This window comes from Diabrotica undecimpunctata, chromosome 4 (assembly GCF_040954645.1).
Source record: "Diabrotica undecimpunctata isolate CICGRU chromosome 4, icDiaUnde3, whole genome shotgun sequence".
NCBI classification, from domain to species: domain Eukaryota; kingdom Metazoa; phylum Arthropoda; class Insecta; order Coleoptera; family Chrysomelidae; genus Diabrotica; species Diabrotica undecimpunctata.
In genome coordinates this window covers 161,517,687-161,543,379 of record NC_092806.1, presented here as the reverse complement: position 1 = coordinate 161,543,379, position 25,693 = coordinate 161,517,687, and the positions used below count along the sequence as shown (strand labels likewise).

Sequence of the window (25,693 nt, the reverse complement as noted above, 5' to 3'; positions counted from 1 at the left end):
TGCAATATAAATTCGGTTTGGCACCTGGTTATGCATTTGCCATGTACCAATGTTCTTTAAACCCAATTATCTATTATTTAGAACAGTTTTATGCTTTGATATAGTTGCCATATATTTTTCAGTAAGGGTCGATTTGCCATAGCTATTATGTCAATTCCGCAACGTTTGTAAATATACATATCCACGCCCTTTCTATGTTTAATTTATTCATCATTTTCACGGGTTGATTATTCAGACCAAAACGGTGCACTCTACTGATTATGCTCTTCCATTGTATGAGTTTTACTTTGTTGGAAACAAATGCGAAATCGTATTGCGGTTTAACAAACTAAATCGTTTGTAGATCGTGTGCCTGTAAGATCGATAACAAATTTTGGAAAGTACGGGACGAAACCTATATCAAATGTTTCAAATTAAATCATTTCAGTATATATATATAACAAATACATACTACGACCTACCCTTACGAAGATTATACACGTGGACTTCTTCAAAAGATAACACCAACAATATAATCAGAAACCAAATAGATTTTATAACGATTAACAAAAGGTTTCGTAATGGAGTACAAAGTGTAAAAACCTATTCAAGCGCAGATGCAGATACGGATCATAATCTATTACTAGCAAACGTCAACATTAAACTCAGGAAACCGGAGAAAAAAGTTAAAACCACCAAAATTAACATCAAAAACCTAAAAGACGACAACTGCCAACGGCAACTAAACGCAGAGATAAATAAATTAACTGAAGGAAGCGTTGAATGGGCAGATATGAAAAAAGCCATACTAATAGCGGGAAAGGAGGTCCTAGGCGAAGAAGAGAAAACCACTAAAAAAGACTGGATGACACCGGAAATAGTTGAGCTAATAAATGAAAAAAGAAAATACAAAAATAAAGATGAAAATAAATACAAAACCATCAAGAATAAAATCAAATATGAAATCAGAAAGGCTAAGGAGGAATGGATGAACAAAGAATGCCAGGAATTAGAAGAACTCAGCAACAAACATGACACCTCAAACTAACATAAAAAAATGAAAGAACTTACAGGCAACACCAGACAAAGAAGAACACTCATAACAAGAGATAATAATGGAGAAATACTTACTGAAGAGAGCAAAATAAAGGAAGTATGGGAACAATATATAATCCATCTGTTCCATGACGAGAGAGAAAATGAACAAGATATAGATGAAGAAAAACAATACCTACAAATTTTACCCTCAGAAGTAAAGAATGCCCTACAGAATGCAAAACAAGGAAAAGCACCGGGTCCTGATCAAATTCCAGTTGAACTGTTAAAAGCCTTAGATGACGGTAATATAAAGAGACTCACCCAAATTCTCAACCACATATATGTAGAGGGCAACATCCCGGAAGAATGGCTTAAATCGATATTTTTACCTCTACCAAAAAACAACAATCCCAAATCATGTAATGATTATAGATTGATAAGCCTAATGTGCCACCCTTTAAAGATTCTCTTGAAAATTGTTCAAAACCGAATTTATAAGAAATGTGAGGAGCAGATAGATGAAACTCAGTTTGGCTTCAGAGGAGGCATGGGTACAAGAGAAGCATTATTTGCGTTGACGGTACTCTTGCAGAAATGTCGGGAATATAACAAGAGTGCATATGTATGCTTCATAGACTTTAGGAAGGCCTTTGACCGAGTGCAGCATATGAAGTTAATAGATGAATTAAAAAACATCAATTTAGACAAAAAAGACATTGAGTTTATTAAGGCTATATACTGGAACCAGAAAGCAGTAGTAAAGGTGAACGATATAGAAACAAATAATATACCGATTGCGAGAGGGGTTAGGCAAGGATGCGTCTTGTCTCCGACGCTTTTCAACGTGTACTCACAGGTCATATTCAGAAAAGCCTTATGGGAAAGAAAAGAGGGAATAAGAATTGGTGGAGAAATCATAAACACCATGAGATTTGCAGATGACACGGTAATTATGGCTGAGAGTATAGAAGAACTACAAACTTTACTAGATGCAATAAATAGTGAATGCATTCAAATGGGACTTGGCATCAACACAGATAAGACCAAATTTATGATAGTATCAAGGAGTCCAATAAATAATGAACAACTAACTCTTGGTGGACAGCAAATAGAGAGAGTCACAAAATATAAATATCTGGGAGCTTACATCAACACAGAATTAGATCCAGACCAAGAGATCCGGGTACGAATAGAAATGGCAAGGGCAGCGTTCTTAAAATTCAAACAATTGTTCTGTGACAAAAATCTGAATACTGCGCTGAGACTGAGGTTTGTTGAATGTTACGTCTGGTCGCAACTATTGTACGGGGTAGAAACATGGACACTAAAAGCGCAAATAGTTAAAAAGATTGAAGCCTTTGAACTTTGGATATACCGGAGAATGTTGAGAATTCCATGGACTGCCAGGGTCACCAATGAGGAAGTGCTGAGAAGGATGGGTCGAGACAAAAAATTGTTGAGAACGATAAAAGTACGCAAGACTGCATACCTTGGACACATACTGAGAAATAATAAATATAGTCTTCTGCAGGTCATCATGCAGGGTAGAGTCGACGGCAAAAAGGGAATAGGTAGAAAGAGGAAGTCATGGCTGCGAAATATTCGAGACTGGACAAACATGACTGTAGACGAATTATTCCACGTTGCAAAAGACAGAGAAGCTTTTAAAAATGTGGTCGCCAACCTCCGTTAATGGGGACGGCATAGGAAGAAGAAGAAGTATATATATATATATATATATATATATATATATATATATATATATATATATATATATATATATATATATATATATATATATATATATATATATATATATAACTGGATTTAAAAAAAAAATCAACGATGGAACATAAGCATGCGACCAAATAGTTTGATAAATATATATAACATGGGATTAAACAAACTTATGGCTAATATTTTAACATTTTCTCCAAATATATCTTTCTGATAAAGATAACGATGGACTTAACAACAGCAATTGTCCGCATATGAATGAACTTACTTAAAAATTTGGAATTGTCTAAGGGCTAAAACAGGGCGATAGAATGGCTCCAACACTATTTGATCTGACCCTTTGATCTGGACCCGCAATGTGTAGTTTGTACACTTTGGATAATAACTCTTTGGATGATCCCTCGTGTTTGGTACGTTCGAAAAATATGTGATTTAAGTTTCCCACTGAAGTCTTGCTACACTCACAAAAGGGGCTTTGAAATAGTCCTATTTTCAATAGATGGGCTGTTAAACAACCATAATGAATTTTAATTTTAGTGATAGTGGAATATTATTTGGAAGAAGAAAAGGTTAGGTGAGAAATGTTATTGGGCAGAGTTAAATGAATTGACTAATTGTGGCTGCTATGAGCATTAGTAATTATTTTTATATAGAGTTTTCCATTTATTCCTGGCATCCTTCTTTATTAGTGACAAAAATTCATTACTTTTAATCGTTGCTTTTAATCGAGTGTTACAAGCACTTTTGTACTTTTACTACCTACTTCCTCATTGCCAGTAATACCTGTATGTCCCTTAACCCAAACAAGTATGATATTTTTTTATTTCTGCATTGCAAAGTGCTTGCAAAACCGATTTGGAGTAGAATTACAGCTCTATTATTTGGATATTTTTCACACCAATCAAGCGCTCTATTTATTGCTAAAGTTTCTGCTACAAAAATTGTATATATATTTGAAATACGGTATTTCTCCACGTATTAGATGGCCAGTAAATCTGACCCTTGAATATGTTATAAGACAGTTAAGTGTTTGAAGAATAAACATATCAAAGACAAATACACTAACGCAGATAAAAGCAAAAAAACCCAGGAACCAAATTAAAGTAAACGAAGGTGTTTCAAAATATCTAGGATCCGAATTAATTACAAAAGAAGCCGAAATTCAAAAACGAACACCGAAGGGAAATTAAGCCTATTTCTCGTTAACTGACTTATTCCACTCCAAAATCATACCTTGGGAAATCGAACTTGAGATCTATAAAAACATAATTAAACGAATAGTATGTTATGGATGTGAGATAAGGGTGATGACTAGACTTCGGCAAATATGCATATTGCATATTTTGCATATTGTGCATATTTTATGCAAATATTTCATATTTTGGCATATTTGTATAAAAGTTTGCATAAAGTGCATAAAAGTTCAGATTTTTATACTGTATTTGAAAATTTTTAAACATACCAATTTATTTCAATTCTTGTATAAAATTTTGTAGTTATTTTAATCAAGAAATGATCTAAGTACGTAATCTCTACAGGTACAAAACATTTACAATTTCAAAGAAGATCAATTTAAGTAGCCCTCAACATTCTTAGAAAGTCTCGGTCACTGAGGCATTCAGTTATTGGATAATCGCTAAGGGTTCGCTCATTTGCATTTTATGATCTAATCCCCAAATCTATCTACAATTTATTGTATCTTAACAGCAGGTAAACGGCTAATAGTTTTGTTCCTAATTTAGGGATTTTCCAAAATCTCCCAGTTTATTGAATTAGGTACCTAAACATTTCTAATTTGATGCTCAGATTTGTAAATCATTTTTGTTTTGATATTCAAAGCGTAAACACTCGTTGTGCGTAACAAAAAGGAAGATTGTGATTTTATAATGCCTAAAACAACCAGTGCTTCAACTTGGATTAAACCTTATAAAGAGCTGACTATGGATATGGGAAAAATCTACTCTTCAGTCTGTGGCAAAATTGTAAGTATCTAATATTTTCTATTAAATATCTAACATTTCATACATAAAGGGTGTTTCCAAATGACACTTACAACGTTTGTCTGTAGATACTTCTCGAAAAATTGAACAAAACGATATAGTTAATGAGGGGTCAAACTTATTTACTTTTCGAGATACAGGGTGTTAAAATTAAAAAAAAATAAATTCTTTTAGTTAATAACAACAATAACTTTAAAACAACCAATAAACGTATTTACTTGAAATTTAGTACTCGTAGGTTGTTTTTAAATGAAAAATAGCTTCCTTTAGTGAGAAAAAATTGTCCATGGTACAATACAATGGTCTGTATTTAGAAAAATTTTTCATCTTTACTTTTTTTTATGAAGTCAGCTATTCTAAAACACAATTATTTTTATTGTAATTGAATTAACAAAAAAAAAACTTTTGTTGAATTTTAAAATAGTTATATGATATACTAATGGTTAGTAACAAAAACTAATTTGTGGATTAATACTGCATTTAAAACACTTAGCGAGTGTTTTTTTTTCCAAACCAGTTATTTGATTAACCAAAAACACCTTGTATATTTTTATATTTTAAAGGTTGGGTTAAAATAAAGGTTTTTATTTTTATTTATAGATAGAATGTGAGAAGAAATTTCAAAAAGACCAACATGTGAGAACTGCTTCACACATTGCAAAAAAAGAAAAAATAGGAGGAAAACATCAAACTTCAATGGCTAAATGTTTCCAATCTACTTCAAAAAAATTAGATGAGCAAGAAACTTTTAATGAAGACTTGTGTCGCGCATTAGTGTCTGCAAACATACCGCTTTCAAAATTAGCAAATGTAAATTTTAGTTCGTTTCTAAAAAAATATTGCAAACTTAATGTTCCAAGTGATCGGTCTCTAAGAAGAAATAATGTGAACACGCTATACTCGTCGGTGTTAATTAATATTAAGGAAGAAATTGCAGATAATTATTTTTACATATCTGTAGACGAAACCACTGATTCCGCAGGAAAGAATATTGCTCATTTATTGATTGGTGTTCTTAAAGAAGATACCTTACCAAAATCTCATCTTATTTCATGCCAGCAACTTGAGAAAACAAATGCTTTAACAATTTCGCGTTTTATACAAGAAACATTAGCAACCCTTTTTTCTTCCGACAACTATTCCTTCTAATAAATTACTGCTTATTTTATCGGATGCTGCTCCTTATATGGTGAAAGCAGGACAAAATTTAAAAATATTTTTCCCAGATTTAATACATGTTACTTGTGTAGCGCATGGATTAAACAGAGTTACAGAGGAAATACGAAAAAAGTTTCCTCTTGTAAATACCATGATATCCAGTGTCAAAAAAGTATTTCTTAAATCTCCTATAAGAATTCAACTTTATAAAGAAATGCTATCTAACATTCCTCTTCCACCACAACCTATTTTAACGCGATGGGGAACATGGTTAGAAGCAGCTAATTTTTATGCAGATCATTTTGTTAAAATAAAGAACATAATTGATACGTTAACAGATGAAAGTTCCCAATCTCTTTTGGATTCTAAACAAACTTTTCAGAGTAACTTGCTTCAACAAGAACTTTCATTTATAAAATCAAATTTTAGTTTTGTTCAAAAAACAATTACTCAGTTAGAATCACCAAAACTGTCATTGTTCGAAAGTACAGCATTAATAAAAGAATTTGTGTCATGTTGTCGGAACGTTAGAGGTAATATTGGAAAAGATATTTTAAAAAAAATTGAAGCTACTATGGAAAAAAATAAAGGTTACCATATTCTTTCTGAAGTAGTCAGTGTTCTAGCTGGAACAATTAATTTAGAACCAAATGTTTTGGTTAGTTTAAAAAATGCTCCCGTTACATCAGTTGATGTTGAACGAAGTTTTTCCATATATAAATATATGTACTCAGACAGAAGCCACAAGTTTTTGTTAGAAAATTTTGAACACCACTTGGTCATTTATTGTTACCATAATTCTAAATAAGTTTATTCATACTTAAAAATGATGTAGTTACTTAAAATAAATGTAAATCTTAATGAATAGTAGGAAATATTTAGTTATGTACACTTTTTTGTTAAATAAAATTGTTACTATTTTACGATTTTTTTATTTATTTGTATGCATATTTTGTAAAATATTTGCATATTTTCGGGTAAACACGTGCATATTTATGCGCATATTTTCTATATTTTTATTTGCATATTTGCCGAAGTCTAGTGATGACAAGTTTTCGAAAAAAAAAAAAAATCTAAGGATGTTTGCATCCATCACTGAAAATTACTTATAAATATAAATTATAAAATATACCAATATTTATAAAAAGATCTAGATATAATCATGAACTTTACTAATAATTTAAAAACCAACCAACTCAGAATTTGATGAACTTCAGAGACTTCGATTGGCTGGTCATGTAGTGAGGATGAATAACGATAAACAGCTAAGAAGAACTCTAGATATAGAATAAATGTAGGTAAAAAAATAAATAAATAAATAGAATTTAATGTACAGTTTATTGGTTCAACAGAACAATGTTTTCCATCAATGCTATATTTCGGGAGCTACAGCAATTAAAGTGAGAGAAAAAAACTCCAAAACTACTTATAAATATAAATTATTAAATAAATTTATAGCAAATATTCCAAATATGACCGTTAGAGGGCGCAGTATTAAAATAAACAAAGAAATGAATGTTTCATCTAAATATGCTAATATTTTTCTAAGTATTTCAAAAATATAATTAATTATACAGCCCTTAAGTAATTTTTATGTCAAATTATGACGAGAGAGGGTGATGACGCTGGAAAATATAGATTGTTTTAATTTTTAATATACAGTGCTTTCACTAAAGGGCGTTGAACACGCATAAATGTCAAAAGAATCACGAAGAACTCCCTTCACGAAATATCACCATATCACCATCACGAAAGTAAAAAGTAAGAAAGTAATAAAACTTTTTAAAATAAATTAAGGGTTAGGTATCTACAATAATTTTCTTCTACATTTTTGAATTTCCAGATGTACATTCAAGAACGACTGGAGACTCTTAGTAGGGGTTGCTCGTTGTCTGATATGATTCTGTACGATGACACAGACCACGACGGAAAACTAAGCATTAACGAATTCTATGTGGCGTTCAGCAAACTATATAGTAAGTATTTCCTTAATATTAGCCATTCATTTTAAAAGCTTTTTCAAAACAGTTATAAGTCACATGGTGCTAAATCGGGAGAATAAATTGTGATTTGGAGATGATTTAAGTAGGAGGTGTTATAGGAGAGCGGTTTTCCTCCATAAGCAGAGGATAAGCCGACTATTTCTTTTGCATTTGTAATACACTAAACAATTCCCACCTAATTCTATATATTTATCTCAATTCAAGTGGGACGGCAATTGCTATTAGGAAATAACATAAAAAACAACAGTTTCACCTAATCGCTTCAGAATTCAATTTTTAGGCGTATCTCACCGAAATCAAGACTGTTCCTTTCTTGATAATTGTTCGAAAATGCTTCCTTTTCGAGTTATTTGCCATTTTTTGTTGAATAAATGCCCAAATTATTGATATTTTGGATCCTTTTTTCTAAAAAACCATTAAATAAATTGTAATTCTTCAAAAGTTGTGTAATCTTTAAACCTTAAATATAAATAACAATATTTATTATTATGTAAAAATTTTGTGTTACAAAAATATTTTTTATATTCTGAATTATTATTACCTTTTAAGTGTCGATTGTGATAAAAATGTGTAAAAAAAAGGAACAAAATTTTTTCGATAAAACGTTGCAATATTTACTTGAAACAATTTATCTTTTATTTGTGGTAGTAGAAAAAATAATGGTATTAAGAAGTTAATAAAAGCAAGTTCAAACAGTGATGTTAAGTAACAGCATTTTATTACTGCCGCAATAAGATAAGATATGCCTTTTCTAGATAAACTGTCTTTAGTGTGATAAAATTTGTCTGGTAGTGAAAACAGTGTTGATAACTGCATAGACGTCGCTGATGCATTTACCGATCGATGCTAATAATGACGATATAGTGTTATTGGCAGATAGTGCGAAGGGGCTTCAATGGATGATGGATAACATAGTAAAAGCACGTAACAAATATGGCCTAAAACTAAATTGCAAGAAAACAAAAATTATGATCATCAGTAATAACACCAACATAAACGCTCAAATTACAATAGGCGATACACCGTTAGAAAGAGTGAAAAAAATATGCTATTTGAGCTAAAATATTGAGGATATTTGGGATCACAGCTACGAAATTAAAACTCGTATTGAAAAAGCCAGAAGCTCTTTCAACAGCCTTGGGAAAATTCTCTTCAACTTATCTTTAAGTATCAATATTGTAACGAATTATTTTGCCTACCATAGGGTATTACTAATAGGGGTAGAAGATTGGGGATAGAAATTACTGGGTTTGTTAGGAGAGCTGGGGTCGTGGATAAGTAAATGAGATGGGGTCAAATTGGGGCAACTACAAAAATATAAAAAAAAGGTTATGAATCTATTGGGATAAACAAAACAACAAGAAACAGGAAACACCTCTAGATTTATTGGAACAACAATCTTCTTTTTGTTTGATTGCGAAAATTTTGGACATCAGTTTGTCGCACATTTTTCTTAGGTCGCTCCTTAAAAGTTATGACTCTGCTGCAGCACCTTAGACTCAGTGATAGATTACAGATCGTTTCAATACTTTTATACAAATGTGCGAAAAGTAAAAAAGGAAAATGATGCTGAAATTATCTTTTTGTGGAATATCTATGTCACCTACTATACTGATTGGGAATTAACTATAACTTTAATTGAAAATGTGTATATTTTGACGTTTAATTTATTTTTTATTTTATTTTATTTAAGAAGTGGAATCGAAATTTTTTGTTAATTTCCGTTAAATATAAAAGATAATTAATAAACTTGCAACGGAAAATATTGATTCGAGTATAACCTTTAAATATTAATGCTAGTTTATAATATTGTCTTCTATGTCATGTTTTTCGTTGCAGGCGTCTACGTGGTTTCTTTAGACAAGGCTTTGGAAACCAACCATCTATCGGCGCGTGTGGGGGATAACGTCGAAATCAAATGCGACGTTACTGGATCGCCAGTACCTCCCATCATTTGGAGAAGAAACTCCGTCGATCTGGCCACCCTAAATAATGAAGACGTGAGAGTTTTTGGTGATGGCAGCTTATACTTAACCAGGATTCAGCTGCAACATGCCGGCAATTACACGTGCCACGCTCAAAGGAACAAGGACATCGTTCAAACACATATACTGACAGTGCACAGTGAGTATTTAATTTTATAATAGATTTATATAAAGAGATATCTCTATTATAGGATGCTTTACTAAGCGCATCATAGTTGTTTTGGTTCCTCTATTTGATTCCTCTAACTTCTCAATACAGTCTATATTCCGTTAATAAATTGTTGAGAGCACGAAATGTGCCTCAAACTCAATACACGGTCGTAAACCATAGGCGTTCCTGAGGTGTTTATTCATTAAATAATAATATAATATTTTTTAATACTGTTATATATATAATATTAATAATATTTTAATACTAATATTTAGCAAAAAAACAATTAAAACTTTCACGGCTAATGTTATGTAATTATATTATATTAATAAAAATAAGAATTTAACCATTAACAATTTTGTAAATAAAAATACCTTATCTCTTTGGATATTTCAATACTAATCTTCGCGTTTAATCACTTTACTAGAAAACCTGGAATTCATATCCGAAGGTACTATTCGTTGCAAGATAATTAGGATGGAATTCCCCAGATTTTTAATAATATAATGGGTATCCTTGGCCACGTGCCTCGTTTGTTAAGTTTATATTCGAAACTTAACTTAAAAGGGTGAAGTTATTACGAACAAAAACAATTTTTTTGTTTAGTACGTTTTTGATCGCATGTAATTTACGGCTCGTCGGTGTGTCCGCGTCTACGGCAGTAATTAGCGTCTCGAATATTTCTTTTGCGAATTATATGCAGTGCGTGAGTGATTTTTTATTCCATATACCTACGAACATATACGTACCTTTCGCTCGTGCTCGTTTTGTTGGATTGTTTGTGATGGCTTCATCATCAACATCATCAAGTTTTACACCGGTACTGTTGCGTACAGTCAGTAAGTCTGTCTATTCACCAAGAAAGAAGACTATTGTCCTGAATGTTCACGATGCTGTGGTTTCTCAGAATCCCACAAACACTGTTCGCAACATAGTCGAAAGTTGTGCCAACATGACTGGCGTAGGAGAGTCAACTATATATAGGTTCCTATCAGAAAGAAAAAAACACGGTATAGCTAACCCAAACACAAACGAACACTTAAAGAGAGGGAAAAACCTATTGAAATTGATGAATTTACCAAAAATGGTATTCGAAGGAAAATTTATGGATTTTTTTTCAAAAAAGAAATACCAAACCTAAACAAAATTTTACAAGAAGTTAGAGACGACCCGGATTTGCCTCATATCGGACAAACTAAATTGTGGCAAGTTTTAAAAGAATTAAATTTCCGGTGGGAGAAATCAGACCGAAAATCACTTTTGATTGACCGGGAGGAGATAATATGTTGGAGAAGAAATTATCTAAGATCCATACGAAAATTCCGGGCTGAAGGAAGGCCCATCTTCTACCAGGATGAAACGTGGGTAAACTCAGGTCATACTCTAAAAAAAATTTGGTCAGATAAAAATATATTAAGCTCCAGGCAAGCCTTTATGGAAGGTTGGTCTACTGGTATCTCCCCACCTTCTGGGAAGAAACGACTGCGTGGAAGAAACAGGATATTCTTGACTGGCTGCGGAATAAGTATCTGCCTTACGAAGATGGAATGGTAAAAGCAGAACTTCTAAAAATTGCCTGGCAACACAAATCTAAGTTCAAGGAATACGTAGTTGACAAAATGGCGGAAAGGCGAAACATTACAGTCCTTAGACTTCCACCCTACCACTGCGAAATAAATCCAATTGAACTCATTTGGGCACAAATGAAAAGTTATGTGGCTAGAAAAAATACGTTATACAAAATACAAGCTGTACGTGAATTGTTATACGAGTCTTTACAACATATTACAGAACAAAACTGGAAAGATGCAGTAAGGCATGTAATAGAAGAAGAACAAAAAATGTGGGATCTTGATAACATAATTGATGCGATCGTAGAGACACAACCGCTAATTATTAACCCTCAAGATGATTCGAATTCCGAAGTTGATCCTATTTATTTCGAATTTGAATAGTTTTCTAATCGTAATTATATAAGGTAAGTAATAATAGTTGTAATCGTAAAGTAATAAAGGGGAAAGGCGCAAAATGTCTTCTGTCAAAATGTTCAATGTGTTTTAAATGTATCCATTTTTTTTTCAAATCCTGAGAAAACTAAACAGCATTTTTGAAAAATTTAAAGGCAGAATGAAATATTTTTTAGAATAAATAAAAAGTTTCTTTTGCATGCAATATTTTCAATTAAAAATTGTACTATATTTTCTCTTTTATTTTCACCCCTGTTACATAACATATTAAAATAAACATTGTAGAAGTTTTCAGAAACTTTCTGCCCTCAGTAATAATGTAATCTTTCATTCTGCGTTTAAATTTTTCAAAAATATTTATTAGTTTTCTCCGGATTCGAAAATAATGGATACATTTAAAACACATTGGAAATTTTGCCAGGCGACATTTGGCGCCTTTTTCCTTAATTAAATAAATGTATCATTTACAAATGGCAAGAAACTTTTTATTTTTGAATAAAATAAATAAGTTTTATTAAAAAATACAATTTACATAAGTACAATTTAAAAAATATATTTATTTAGTTCAAATAAATGTTTCAATCATATACTCTACGACACTGGTCGTTCATCTCTAACCATTTAAAATACCCCCGTAATAGGATTATAAGGTATTGTATTCCTTCAGATATAAGGTGGGTTAGTCGAAAACGTCTTAAACCGTCAGTTTTAGGTTGGTTTTTACTATTCTATCGTATTACCTATCCTCTCTGTATTTCAGTTTTCTAATTAGGGTTAAACTTGTAGTGAGCTATCAACAAATTGTGAACCGACTGTAAATGTTCATCAGAATATTTTAAAATAATTGTTATAATCAAAAAAGCATTATCAGACAGACAGAGGTACATTTGCAACATTAAATTAATATACTCTTATAATCTCATATATAATATACCTGGCTATTAACGGAATGTCTAGAAGGGATAGAGCGTAAATTCTATAACAGTAGGACTTACGTAAACCCTTTTAACAACTTATCAGAAGACCAACAAATCGACATGACCAGGTATAACCTAGATGTTTAGTAAAATTAATAGTCAAGCATACTATTCGACGAAGACCAAGACATATTTGGACAAGCATGGAAATCATTATAACTTATCAGTAGATTCTTCTACTGATTTAACTAAATTCTAGTTTTAACTACGGGAATAGTGACGATTCTCATTGTACTTTTGATTGATAATATGTGGAACATTGTGATATAGAAGATACTTGTGCAGTTTCAAGAGAGATCAGGGACTAGGCAATACAATTCACTGCGTTAAATTTCATCCAGCTTCTCTAAGCTATCGTATGATATTGGAACTAGATAATTGCACTGGCTCATAAATTCCCTCACGGCAAGTAATCTACACCTTTTCAAATTTTGTCACTTTGCACCTAAAAATCGCGTTTCTTTACTATCTTGAGCTACTGTGTACTTATTTGATTAAAAAATAAATTATTTTTCCCACGCTTCTACAATGAACGGCGTCTTATTTTTCCATTTTTGGTTGTTATTTTTTTTTAATGTTATAAACACTTTTTTATCACTATATTACGAATAAAATCTTTTAAAAAACAATTATATGATTAAAAACTATTTAAATGTAAGTATCTTCGTGATTTGTTTTAATTAAATAACAATGTTATCTGTATAATCCAACATATTATTAGCAAGCTAAGGGTCAGACCACTTTCTATAGAGAAACAAGACCGGACTACCGGGCCCGGATTAAATTTGTGTTTACAAAAGCCAACGTGGAGTTCTCTGATTTGTAAAAGAAAATTAATATTCATGGTACACGAGTCAAAACGAACACAAATGGCTTGATTTCAAATGTGCCGGCCCAATTCGTGCGAAATGAACCTTTAGAAACTTTAACCCAAAACGATGAATGAGTTTTGATTCTTTGTCGAGGCGAAAATTGTGAAACCTTAATCAATATATTTATTTTCAAGATGATTTATTTATTATACTCCTTATGAAAATTATTGATAGCACATGTTTATGACAGCTAATAATTTCGAACGTAATGCCAAACCAATGACAAAGAATTTTCAAGTTATTTAAAAGTTTCTTGTCTCAGTGTTGCAGTAATTCTAATAAATCGATAAACATTGAACTATTTGATATAAAATATTATCATTAAGAAGATACTGAAAAGTTTCTTAGAAAAGAACATACTATTTTTTATTCTTTTTCTTCTTTTTCTACTTCTTCTTTATCTGTTGTTATTCTGACCACACTGGTCTGCGTATGTGGATATTTCATTGCTTTTTCTAGTTTTATAGTGTTAAAAGTTTTACCAAAAACCAAAAACATCTTAAAGCCTAGTGCTTATTAAAGAAAAAATAGAGCTCAATGCAGAGGAAGAACAAACGACGCTAGAACCGGAAACACCAAAAATTACGACAAATGAAGAACTTAATATAAATGTACAGGAAGTTCGGAAAATACTTGAAAACCTGGAGGACAGAAAAGCAGGCAGGTAAAGACGGGATACCACACGAATTACTGAAATATTGTGAAGGACCACTGACAGAACAATTAACAATATTAATAACATTATAAAACACAATAAAATACGGGAAGAATGGAGAACGAGCGAACTAATTCTACTATTCAAAAAAGGAGATAAAAAACAGACCGAAAAACTACAGAGGCATAAACTTGTTAAATACTGCACTAAAACTTACTACTAAAGTTTTACAAGTTTAGCAGATGAACAACAGAATTTTCGTTGCTGAAGATTGTGTACAGATGCAATATTCGTTATAAAGCAAATTACTGAGAAATCTCTAGAGTATAATAGACCAGCACTTATGTGTCTAATCGGCCTAAAGAAAGCGTTTGACAGAGTAAGACTTGAAGATGTAATCCATCTTCTGTATAATAAAAAAGTTCCCCTAAATATTATAAAAACTATCGACAACAATTACCAAAACAACAAAATGGAAGTCAGAATAGATAGACAACTTACAGAACCTATAGAAATAGGCAGCGGAATTAGACAAGGGGATTCATTGAGCCCCATGCTCTTCAATTTAATCATGGATGAAATGATCAAAAGCGTTAACAAAGGAAGAGGATACAGAATGGGAAACAAAGAAATAAAAATACTCTGTAACGCAGACGACGCAATATTGATGGTCCAAGACGAAGATAGTCTGCAAACTGGTCCACAGATTTAACATAAGGGCAAAGGAATTTATTTATTTATTTATTTATTTGCCAACCAGATATAAAATAGAAATTGATGGCATCAGTATTGAACAATACCTGGGAATTATACTGTCTAGCTATGAAGACCTGGGCAAACAAGTGAGAGATCAAGTACAAAAAGCAAATAGACTGGCAGAATGCTTTAATAACACTATATGGCGAAACACACACATTAACACTGAGATGAGGTCAAGAATTTGTAAAGCCAATGTAAGACCGACACAGCCACAACGCAAAGGCTATTGGAATCTGCAGAGATGAGAGTACTGAGAAGAATTACAGGAAATTCGCTGGGATATCGAAAGAGAAGTGAAGACATTAAAAGAAAATATAACATAGAGTGTATGAATGAATGGACACAAAATAGAAAAAAGAATGGAATAACCACATAAGCACAATGAAGGAGACCCGTGTCGTCAAAATAACAAGATGCACGTCACCAATCAGCATAAGAAGTATTGGACGACCGTGCAAAAGATGGAGTGACAACCTTTCATAGAGGTATGAATCCGCCAATGAACAACCAGAATTGCTTATAAAGAGGAAGAAAAAGAAGCTTTTCAGTTATTACTGTGTTGTGTTTAAATACTTTACATTTCAATTACCGATTCGAAGTATGTTTCTGGCTTTCTATAATCTATAAATTTGTTTTCCTTTCTCGCATTTGCCGTCGTCGTTGAATTTATTCTAGTTCTAATCCTGTTTCTATAAACCATATGAGTTTAAAGTCTATTAGTAGACCAAACTTTCTGGCTTAGGTCTAGTGTAAGGGGTTTTCCGGTTGCGCAAAGGGTCGTGGCTCTAAAATGACTTAACGACTACTTCTGTAGCCCAGACCAACGCCTTTACATGCCCGCCGAAGCTCGGTGGTGGCTCAGTTAAATTAAAAATTAAAAATTTTCTTGTAATATTGCCAGGTATCGAACCTGGGTCTTCCAGTTTGTTAAGTCAGTAACATAGCCGCTGAGCTACGGCCGCCTCTAGCAGTAGTGTGCTAACCTGGCTGTAAACCCCCTCCTTATTTATCTGTGCTTGGAAAATACAACAGTTCTATGGCGCTACTCGATCTATTTAACAAAACGGCAGGCGGAGTTTTAAGAACACAAAATTTTTCATTGTCAATGTGAAATTATTTCAATTAAGATGTCTCTTCTTCAGGTTCCTTTTCCTATCGGAGGTTGGAAATCATCACCGCTATTTTAATTTTATTGGCCGCGCTTCTGAATAATTCTAATGAGCTCCAACCGAACCACTCTCTCAAATTTCTTAGCCAGGATATTTTGCGTCGTCCTGGGTTTCTCTTCCCTTGTATCTGCCCTTGCATAATTAATCTAAGTAATACGTACCTCTCGCCCCTCATTATATGACCCAGATATTGAATCTTTCTAATTTTAACAGTTTTTATGACTTCACATTCTTTCTTCATTCTTTCTAACACCTCTATATTAGTTACTTTTTCAGTTCACGATCTTCTGTGGATTCTCCCGTAGCACCACATCTTAAAGGAGTTTAATTGTTTTATTTCAGACTGTTTTATTGTCCACGCTTCCATGCCGCATTGTAAAGTAGAAAAAAACATAACAATGTAGCATTCTTGTGCGGATCTCTAGATTAAGGTTACGGTTGCAAAGTAAGTTCTTCAATTTTATGAACGTGTTTCTTGCCATTTCTATTCTAGATCTGATTTCTTTTGTTTGATCTCCATCTTCGGTTAGCCACGTTCCTAAATATTTATATGTTGTTACTCTTCCGATCGTTGTATTATTGATGATCAGGTTATCTACATTTTGTGTTTTTTTTGAGAATATCATTGATTTCGTTTTCTTGAGATTCATTTGCAGTCCGTATCTTTCACATGCATTGTATACATGTTGTATTATGTACTGTAGATCTTCCATGTCACTTGCAAATATGACAGTATCGTCCGCATATCTAATATTATTAATGCTATTTCCGTTGACCAAAATACCTTCCACAATATCCAATAAAGCTTCTTGAAATATCACTTCACTGTAGACGTTGAATAAGAGTGGTGAAAGTATGCACCCTTGTCGAACTACTCTAAGTATACTTACTTCCTCTGGCAGTTCTCCTTCGACTCTTCTTCGATTCTTGCTTCCTGATTTTGATACAGATTCGATATAATTTGTGGATCTCTACTATCTATGTTTTTGGTCTTAAGAATACTTAAAAGCTTTTCATGTTGAACTCTGTCAAAAGCTTTTTTAAAATCTATGAAGCAAGCATATATGTTCTGATTCATATCCAGACATCGTTGTGTCAGAACATTAACTCCGAATAATGCTTCTCTAGTTCCTAGACCGTTTCTAAAACCCATCTGTGAATCACTTATTTCTTGTTCTAATTTCATGTGGATTCTGTTATGTATGATTTTGAGGAAGGTTTTCAATGTGTGGCTCATTAATGCAATTGTCCGAGTTAAAAAGGTCTACCAAGACATCAATATTATCTTCATCAATTATCTTCAATAGTTCAATTGGTCTATTATCGGGTCCTGGAGCTTTTCTACCTTTTCTGTGTTTTATGGCATAAATAACTTCCTCTTTCATTATTTCTGGTCCCGTGATTTGTTCTGGATCTGGATCTGGATCCGTCAACTTCTAATTGTTCCGTAAACTTCTACTTTTTGGTCATAAAATAGGTGTTCAATGTATTCTTTCCATCTACGTAATTTGTCTTGCGTTTCAGTTATACTGGTACCATCTGCATTTGTTAATATCCTGATTGGTTTGTTACGATTTCCTGAAATCATTTCGTTAACCTTCTTATGGGTGTTGAAAGTGTCATACCTTACCTCACATTCCTCAATTTCTTCACATTTAATGGACATCCATGTTTCCTTAGCTTGTTTTATTTTCTATTTTATTTGTTTATTAATTTCTTGATATTTAATTTTATTTTTGTTTTTATGTATTCTTCTTTCGTATTATTTTTCTAAATTCTTGTACGAAACTGAGAGAAAAACGTATCAATATTTACAATTTTTCTGCTTTCGAGGCTGTTGTAAACGCTATTGGAATCTTTTGTCTTAAACACCGTGTTTTTTAAGTGGGCCTCATGATATTGTTAAATTTTCAGCCGTGCCTGAAGTCCATGTGACGCCCAGATTGCAGTCCAAAAGACCGTGCGAAGACGCTTACATGTTGTGCCACGTAGCAGGTGAACCATTTCCAAAAGTAAGTAAATTTATAATAGTAGCAATAAATAGTAAACAAATAAACGAAATCTTATGAAATTAGTATGAAATCTTATGAAATCTTAAAAATCTTAAGAATTATTCAAAGATTATAAATAAAAACGTAGCTTTTCTAGTTACATGGAAAAAAAAAGAACTAAATAAGGCAGATGTAATGAAAAATAGTGACTTTTTTTAAAAGAATCAACTGAAGCCATGCCGTGTAATGAAAATATCGCTACTATTGCAAAGGAAATTGTGATGATAATGAAATATAAATCTCTGCTTGTATGGCAAGTTTAGAAATATGACAACAAGATCATTTCTGACATGTAACGACAATTATTGTGTTTTTATTGTTTTATATTTATATTATTTTAATTATTAGGTGGAGTGGCTCAAAAATAACGAACCTTTGAAGATGGATCGGTCCCGTAAGTATCAAATCATCGGCAATGGAACGTCACTTCGGATAAGGAACATCGAATTTGCAGATACTGGGGCGTACATGTGCCAGGCTACTAGCATCGGTAAGTGATTAGATATAGACATTAAGGTATATCTATCTCCGATAGAAGTTTGGTCGCTGCAATAAAAAATCAACACTATTTTTAAAATTTGTCATAAGTGACGGTCATTTCGAGTGCATGTACATAAAAAAAAACATTTACAAAATCATTCTTTTTGTTTTATATTGTGTATTGAATTATTTAAATATTCAGTTTTCTTTAAACGTTTTTTAACAACCATATTCCTTCAAGAATATGAAGTGTGTGTCTGATGACATTCTGACAATTACGCAGTCACTAGTTCACACCAATTTTAATCTATTTCAACCCTATAATCATTTTTGTAGTTAATTGTACACCTTGTTTCTATTCTAGGTGGATTGACTCGCGATATTAGTTCATTGGTTATACAAGAGCAACCAACTACAAGTAAGTAGTCCCTTTAGTCCTACGGTAGAATATTTTAGTGTATAAGTATATATTATTTAATTAGGAAGACTGTAGAATTAAAAAAATGATATCGTAACATTCTTGTACAAATTATATTTGAACATACACAACAATTCAAATTGTTTTATTGGGAAAAAGAGGCAACAAGGTTGTTAAAGCAGAAAACTTCTTGTTTACTGAAGCCATCTCCGTTTCGAAGTTTGGCTATTATTATTGATACTTGGATCTTACATACAGCTGCACGAAACAGCTAATTGTAGTTACAACCGAACCACTCTCTTAAATTTTGCACGCAAGACATCTTTCTTCTCCCTATACTACTTCGTCCTATAAGAAGAATTTCAATATAGTTCTTCCACAGTTTAATCTTTTCTTCGATGTCGCTTACGATTTAATTATTCTCGTCTAACAAATAAGTGCTTTCTTTGTTTTTTGTTTTCCTGGTAGCTCTTTTACAATAATTTAAGTTAATTTTATATTTTCTTTTTCTTCGAGTATTTATGAGCTTTAAGATTTTCTCTGTCATCTAGTCCTTTTTTTACCTTTCGATTCTTTAAGCTGTTTCAATGATGGTATTACTGAGGCTGCTTTGATAGATATTGTAATGTCTTTATTTAATTCTAATTTATTGTTCTTATTTTAATTTATTAAAATACACGGTAATTTATATCAATTTATTAAAACTACTGTACAATTTATTTGACGAACGTTACAATTAAATCGCGGGCGCTAGTCTTCAAAATTAACTGTTTTCTTCCCAACAAAATTTCTCTTTTTATATAAACCACCGTTAGTTCCGGAATTCCTTATAGCAGACATGAATTTACTCGAACATTGTTGGTGGTGTTGACAAGAATAACGGGAACGCCATCGAATAAACTAGAAGGCGAAAACTAGTTTTTCAACTGCTTGGAACCCTCGAGATGGATGACTCATCATAATTCGGGTCTAGAGGCTTCTGGTAAACAAACGCCGAAATGACTACAACAAAAACAGAATAATTCATAATATATTTACAGTTTTATAGGCCATGATAATTATTATCGTAACAATATACACGTTCTATTTATATATCTTAAACTCAGAAACTCCACCAGCTATAACGTGGAGTACGTCATGGGGACATCATATCACCAAAACTGTTTAATGCCCTTTTGTAATATATATGTAAAAGAGCAAATAGTCATCTGAATCTAATGTTGACGCGCGTTTTAACTGTTTAAAGTACGTTTTGTCATGATCACTAATGTACGGCAACAACTGCATTAAATCATCATGTTTTTTGTTGGCTATTGTAGTTGTCCAAGGTTTACAGATTTTACCTATTCAGAAAATGTATTATCTTCCCGATTTCGCATGGACCCCTTTCTGAGATTCACTTTTTTTAAATTATTATCAATAAAGTCAGTTTTAGACAAAAACTGATATGGAAGATTTCTTTAAAACTATATTTTTTTTTTTTTTATTTGCAAACACCAAATCCATTTCTTCATTTTTTTCTGTGCATAAATCTTCTTCTAGGACGTCTTCATAATTTAAAAATTCTTCTTGGCCAACCTCAAATACGCTAAGTTTGTTTTTCTGTAAACTGCTTTAATAAAATTTATCCACTCATGTGGTACCTCGATTTCCATGGCAGTTTTTTTGCTTTTTCAATGGATGCATGTATCGTATTGGCCTCCATATGGTTGTGCCCTAGCTCCATAAAATAGTGGTTTATCTTAAATAATGAGTTTGTGTCTGCTCCTTTAAAATCCTACAGAACCTTGTAGCATAGAAACATAAATGTTTCTATCCTGCTCAGAACATAAAATGCTGTAGAAAATGTCTTTTGAAGAAATATTCAGAACAACCTTTCTTAAACAAGAACCTATTTTTGGATTCCACGTCCTGCTATAGTTTTGTTCCATAAAAAACAAATCCCTTCTTTGCCAATATGATCTGTTTTATTAAGAGTTAGATTAAAGACCCACTGTTGTCTTTTGTAAAACGATAAACATTTTTCTATATCAATTGAAACACTTACGTAAGTTGGATTCAATTTACATCTTTCTTTATCTCTTTTCTTATTTTCATAGCAGCTTTGAGCCATTTCCAAATGATTATTTAAATCTTGTTCTATTGTAATCTTTCATGTACCTCATTTTCTGTAAGGTTTGTTTTAATATAATATGACTTAAGGCGAAGATTTAATCGATCACACTTCGCACATGTATCATTTGCAAAATGATGAAAATCAAGATTAAATTCTTCATTAAATATTTTTCCGTACTGAAATTCTTTGAGCGAAACAACTTTTATTTCTTGGCAGTTTTTAGTATAAAGTTTATACATACTTAAAATATTCAAATCGGGGCTAAGATAATGCCTAGTAGATTTTTCACAGGAATAGTGGCTGGTATATGCTCGTAAACTTCTTATCTTATCGCGAACAATATCTTCAACTGTTCTGTTCAACTGTTTTGAGTTGGTTTTTATGCATTCCTCTTCCATTTGGTGGATATACCCCACCATGGGCCCTTTTTTCTCTACAATCACTCTTATCTTTTTAATAGAAATATCATAGGTGATTTGACAAACTTCTGTTCGATTTGCGGTAGAATCTTTTAAAAAATTTTCCTACAAAAAGATCTACTGCTTTCCATTCTCTCTGGTACTAGCCTTTGCCTATCTTTGAGTTTTTCTTCCACACTTTCAGCTAACACTTGGTCTTGAGCGTGTCTACTTAATTGATAAAATCGCGAAAATATATTCTGTCTTTGAGCATTATCAATCTTGTCATAACACTTTCGCCTGCAGTGGCAAGCTGACTTAGCTGACTTTAGCTTTAGTAATACAAGTACCCTTAAGTTACCATTACGAAAAAGAGCTTTAGTGAGATTGAAATTAAGGAATAAATCAGACAAATTGATATTAAGTGCAACCCAATTGCTTGCTGTGGAATACACAAATTAGACAAGATACAAATTCAGAATCTACAAGACCCTAGTCGAAATCATCGCAACTGAGAGAGACAAATACCAGATTGTTTGAAAAAGAAGCTACTGTCAATGAAAACGGGGTTTTAGAGACGTTTTCGTGGTCTAACACTTCATTATTAATAATCAGTATTAATAATAAAATTAGTAATAATGTACAATTTATTTCGTTTTTAATCAGAAAGCATATCAGTCCAAACACATCGAAAAGCTCATCAAAATGTTATTTTATTAAATCATTAATTATAATGATTTTATAGCTCCGAACCGATTTAAAGAGATCCTCGTTAGTTAATTCATAAAAACACTAAACCCGTAATTACGCATAGAGATCTCTAACGAACTTAATTGCTAAATGCAAATGAGTCGATTGTTTTCTGGTATTGATTTAACATATTGTCCTTAATTGCAGGCTCCCCTAACGAAGAGCGTCGATTTTTTGCCTTCCACGATTGGGGAATATCCGTGTACGAGCCGTCCACTTGTCGTCTCTATCACAGGATACAATCTACCGACATTATACCAGGAACACAAGTAAGGCAATTAGATTCATTATATAATTGGTTCGTAATGATAAAGTAAAAGTTATAAATGATAGTCTTAGTTTTGTATATTGTCGATGATATTTTAATTTCAATGAAGAGAAGTGAATTTTTTATTAGTAAATATTACTAATTAAGTAGATAAACAGTTTATGATAGATCTGCCCCAAAAAAACTAACAATACACACACTGTCTTTCGTCCTTCGCTATTATAATAATTTGGCCGTATGTATTGCGCTATGTTGAGTCACCACTCTCCTATCCGTATTTCATGATTTTCCACTCATCAGGAGAGCTTGTGCACTCAATATGAAACGAAACGGTATATCCACTCGGAAATTATGATAACACTACACCAGTGTCCGCTAGAAACAACCTCTATTAAAAAAACATGAAGTCAGGACACTTTCCATAAAAGTAAATTGCAAATTCAAGCTTACTGAAAGCTACAATGTTCCGAAAGATTTCCGCGGTTAGTACAGTTAAACCTAGAGCTAATATTAATAATATTACAAGACTTTAAACTCAACAAGCGTTCGGGTTAAACCGCGTCGATTATTTATGCGCGGAGCTTTTGATATCCTCTCTGATGTCTTCTTTAGAATTTTCGTGGTCTCAGTCTCCCGAGCCCGCAGACGTTACTACACTAAACACTAATCAATGCATTACTGCTACTGGGAACAGAGAACGGATTATTTATACCGTCGATGGTGACGTAGTTTGGGTGGAGGTTGGCGTGTGGATTAGCGTGGGGATTGGCGCGAGGATTTGCGCGGGGGTTGGCGCGAACATTTCTGACGACAGGATTTTAAGCTCTTTTATTGAGACAATTTGGCCTTTTTTTCAATTTCTGTTTCTTCTCAGATAATTCTTGGTTTATAAAAGCGGATGGGGGCTATACTATGGTTCTGGAGTTTTCAAAATCAATTGTGTGAGGGCTGAAATTGAATCGAAATTGCAAACAGAAATGGAATATTTCATCATCATCATATAACGGGGGTCCTACGGCGATTGCCGCTTCCCGCATTTCAGCCTCCATCTTTTCCTATCTCTTCAATATCCCTCTTCTAAGCCTCTAGATTGCATTGTTTTTGTAATTTCTCTTCTCCAGGAATTTGGTGGTCTTCCCCTTTTCCTTCTTTCTGGCGGAACATACATTAAGGCTTTCTTTGGCCACCGCTCCTTCTCCATTCTCATCACGTGACCATACCATTGTAATTGCCTTCCTTGTATTCTATCTGAAAGAGTATCTCTAATTCCTGTACGGTTTCGTATTTCCTCATTCCTGATTCTTTCCATTCTCGATACTCGACATGACCTTCTAAGATAATCCATTTCCACAACGTCTACTTTATCTTGTTCATTCTTTGTCATCGTCCAACATTCAGCACCATATGTGGTAATTGGTTCTACAATTGCTCTGTATACGCGAAGTTTGGTATGCATCTTTATTTTATTAGACCACAGTAATGAATTCAGTATTCGGATGCATTTTTTCTCTTGGGTTATTCGGTTTTGTACATCTATCTTAACTCTGCCATCTGCTGATATGATGCTTCCTAGATATTTATACTGGTTGCAGCCTTTTATAACTGCGTTTTCAAGCCTCAGATCTGTGGTATTTCCTCCAATTTTTAAATATTCTGTTTTGCTTATGTTTACAGTAAGCCTCCATTTGGCATATTCCTCAAATAATTTTCGATTCATATAATTTATATCTTCCTCATCGGTTGCAACCACCACCTGATCATCTGCAAATAACAATGTATACAGAGTTTCTTGTCCCACTTCGATGCCCATAAATCTACATTTATTTCTCCAATTCCTCAATGCTTCTTGGACGTATATTTTAAAGAGTGTCGGTGACAAACAGCATCCTTGCTTTAGGCCTTTAGTGACTTTAAATTCATTTAAGGTTCTGGTTCCAATTTTTACACAACTAACTGCATTTTCGTACAATTTATATATCGCTCGGATATACGTCGAATCCAATCCGGACTTTTCGAGGACCTCAAACATTTTCTTTAACGGGACACTATCATATGCATTCTCAAGGTCTATAAATACCAAATGGGTCTCTCTACTTCTTTCGACACGCTTTTCAATTATTTGTCGTAGGATAAATATATTATCAAGGCAGGATCTCCCGGTACGAAAGCCGCTTTGTTCTTCAATATCTTGTATCTGTCTTTCAACCCTCTTCTTTAATATTCTGCCGTACAACCGGCCCACAGAGCTCGTCACACTAATACCTCTATAATTGGAACAGTCTCTTTTATTCCCTCTCTTATATATGGAGCTTATATATGAAATGGAATATTTATTAATCCTATTTCGGCATAAAGTGGACTCCGCTCATGTTAAAATTCAGGTTTAAGTAAGTTCCTTGATCAAGTGGACACCCAAATACGGAGCTCACTTGACCATTCCATAATATTGGTTCTGTCGATTAATCAACATGTAGAGTTTTATAGTTTTTAAAAATTTTGTAGAGTCCATAAGGAGCCCTTTGTCATAAATGTATATTGTTTTATTGTCACGTGTATATATTATAGGGGTCGTTCAGATATTTTTTACTGTATATTTGAACTATAAGTTTATAGGTTTAAGTAAGCTCTGACAGTTTGGCAACTCTGCGGTTATGCCGTATAACTCCAACACATGCTTTGAACGGATGATATGGGTTTCTTATTACATCCTGTAGATTTTCTTATATTTAGATTCATCTTGTAATCACTGTTCTTATAATATC

The 25,693-nt window shown here is 32.8% G+C and overlaps 1 protein-coding gene across 2 annotated transcripts in view; it reads left to right on the top strand.

The window, feature by feature from the left end:
• The window catches only part of LOC140440375 (follistatin-related protein 5-like), a 389,054-nt gene that overhangs the window by 319,306 nt on the left and 44,055 nt on the right, over positions 1-25,693 (top strand). For both annotated transcript variants that reach the window (XM_072530840.1, XM_072530839.1), the window contains exons 8-13: positions 7,756-7,888; positions 9,755-10,039; positions 18,365-18,462; positions 18,850-18,991; positions 19,346-19,399; positions 22,811-22,932. In XM_072530840.1, the coding sequence (XP_072386941.1) occupies positions 7,756-7,888; positions 9,755-10,039; positions 18,365-18,462; positions 18,850-18,991; positions 19,346-19,399; positions 22,811-22,932 (834 nt within the window). The remainder of the gene's footprint in view (positions 1-7,755; positions 7,889-9,754; positions 10,040-18,364; positions 18,463-18,849; positions 18,992-19,345; positions 19,400-22,810; positions 22,933-25,693) is intronic.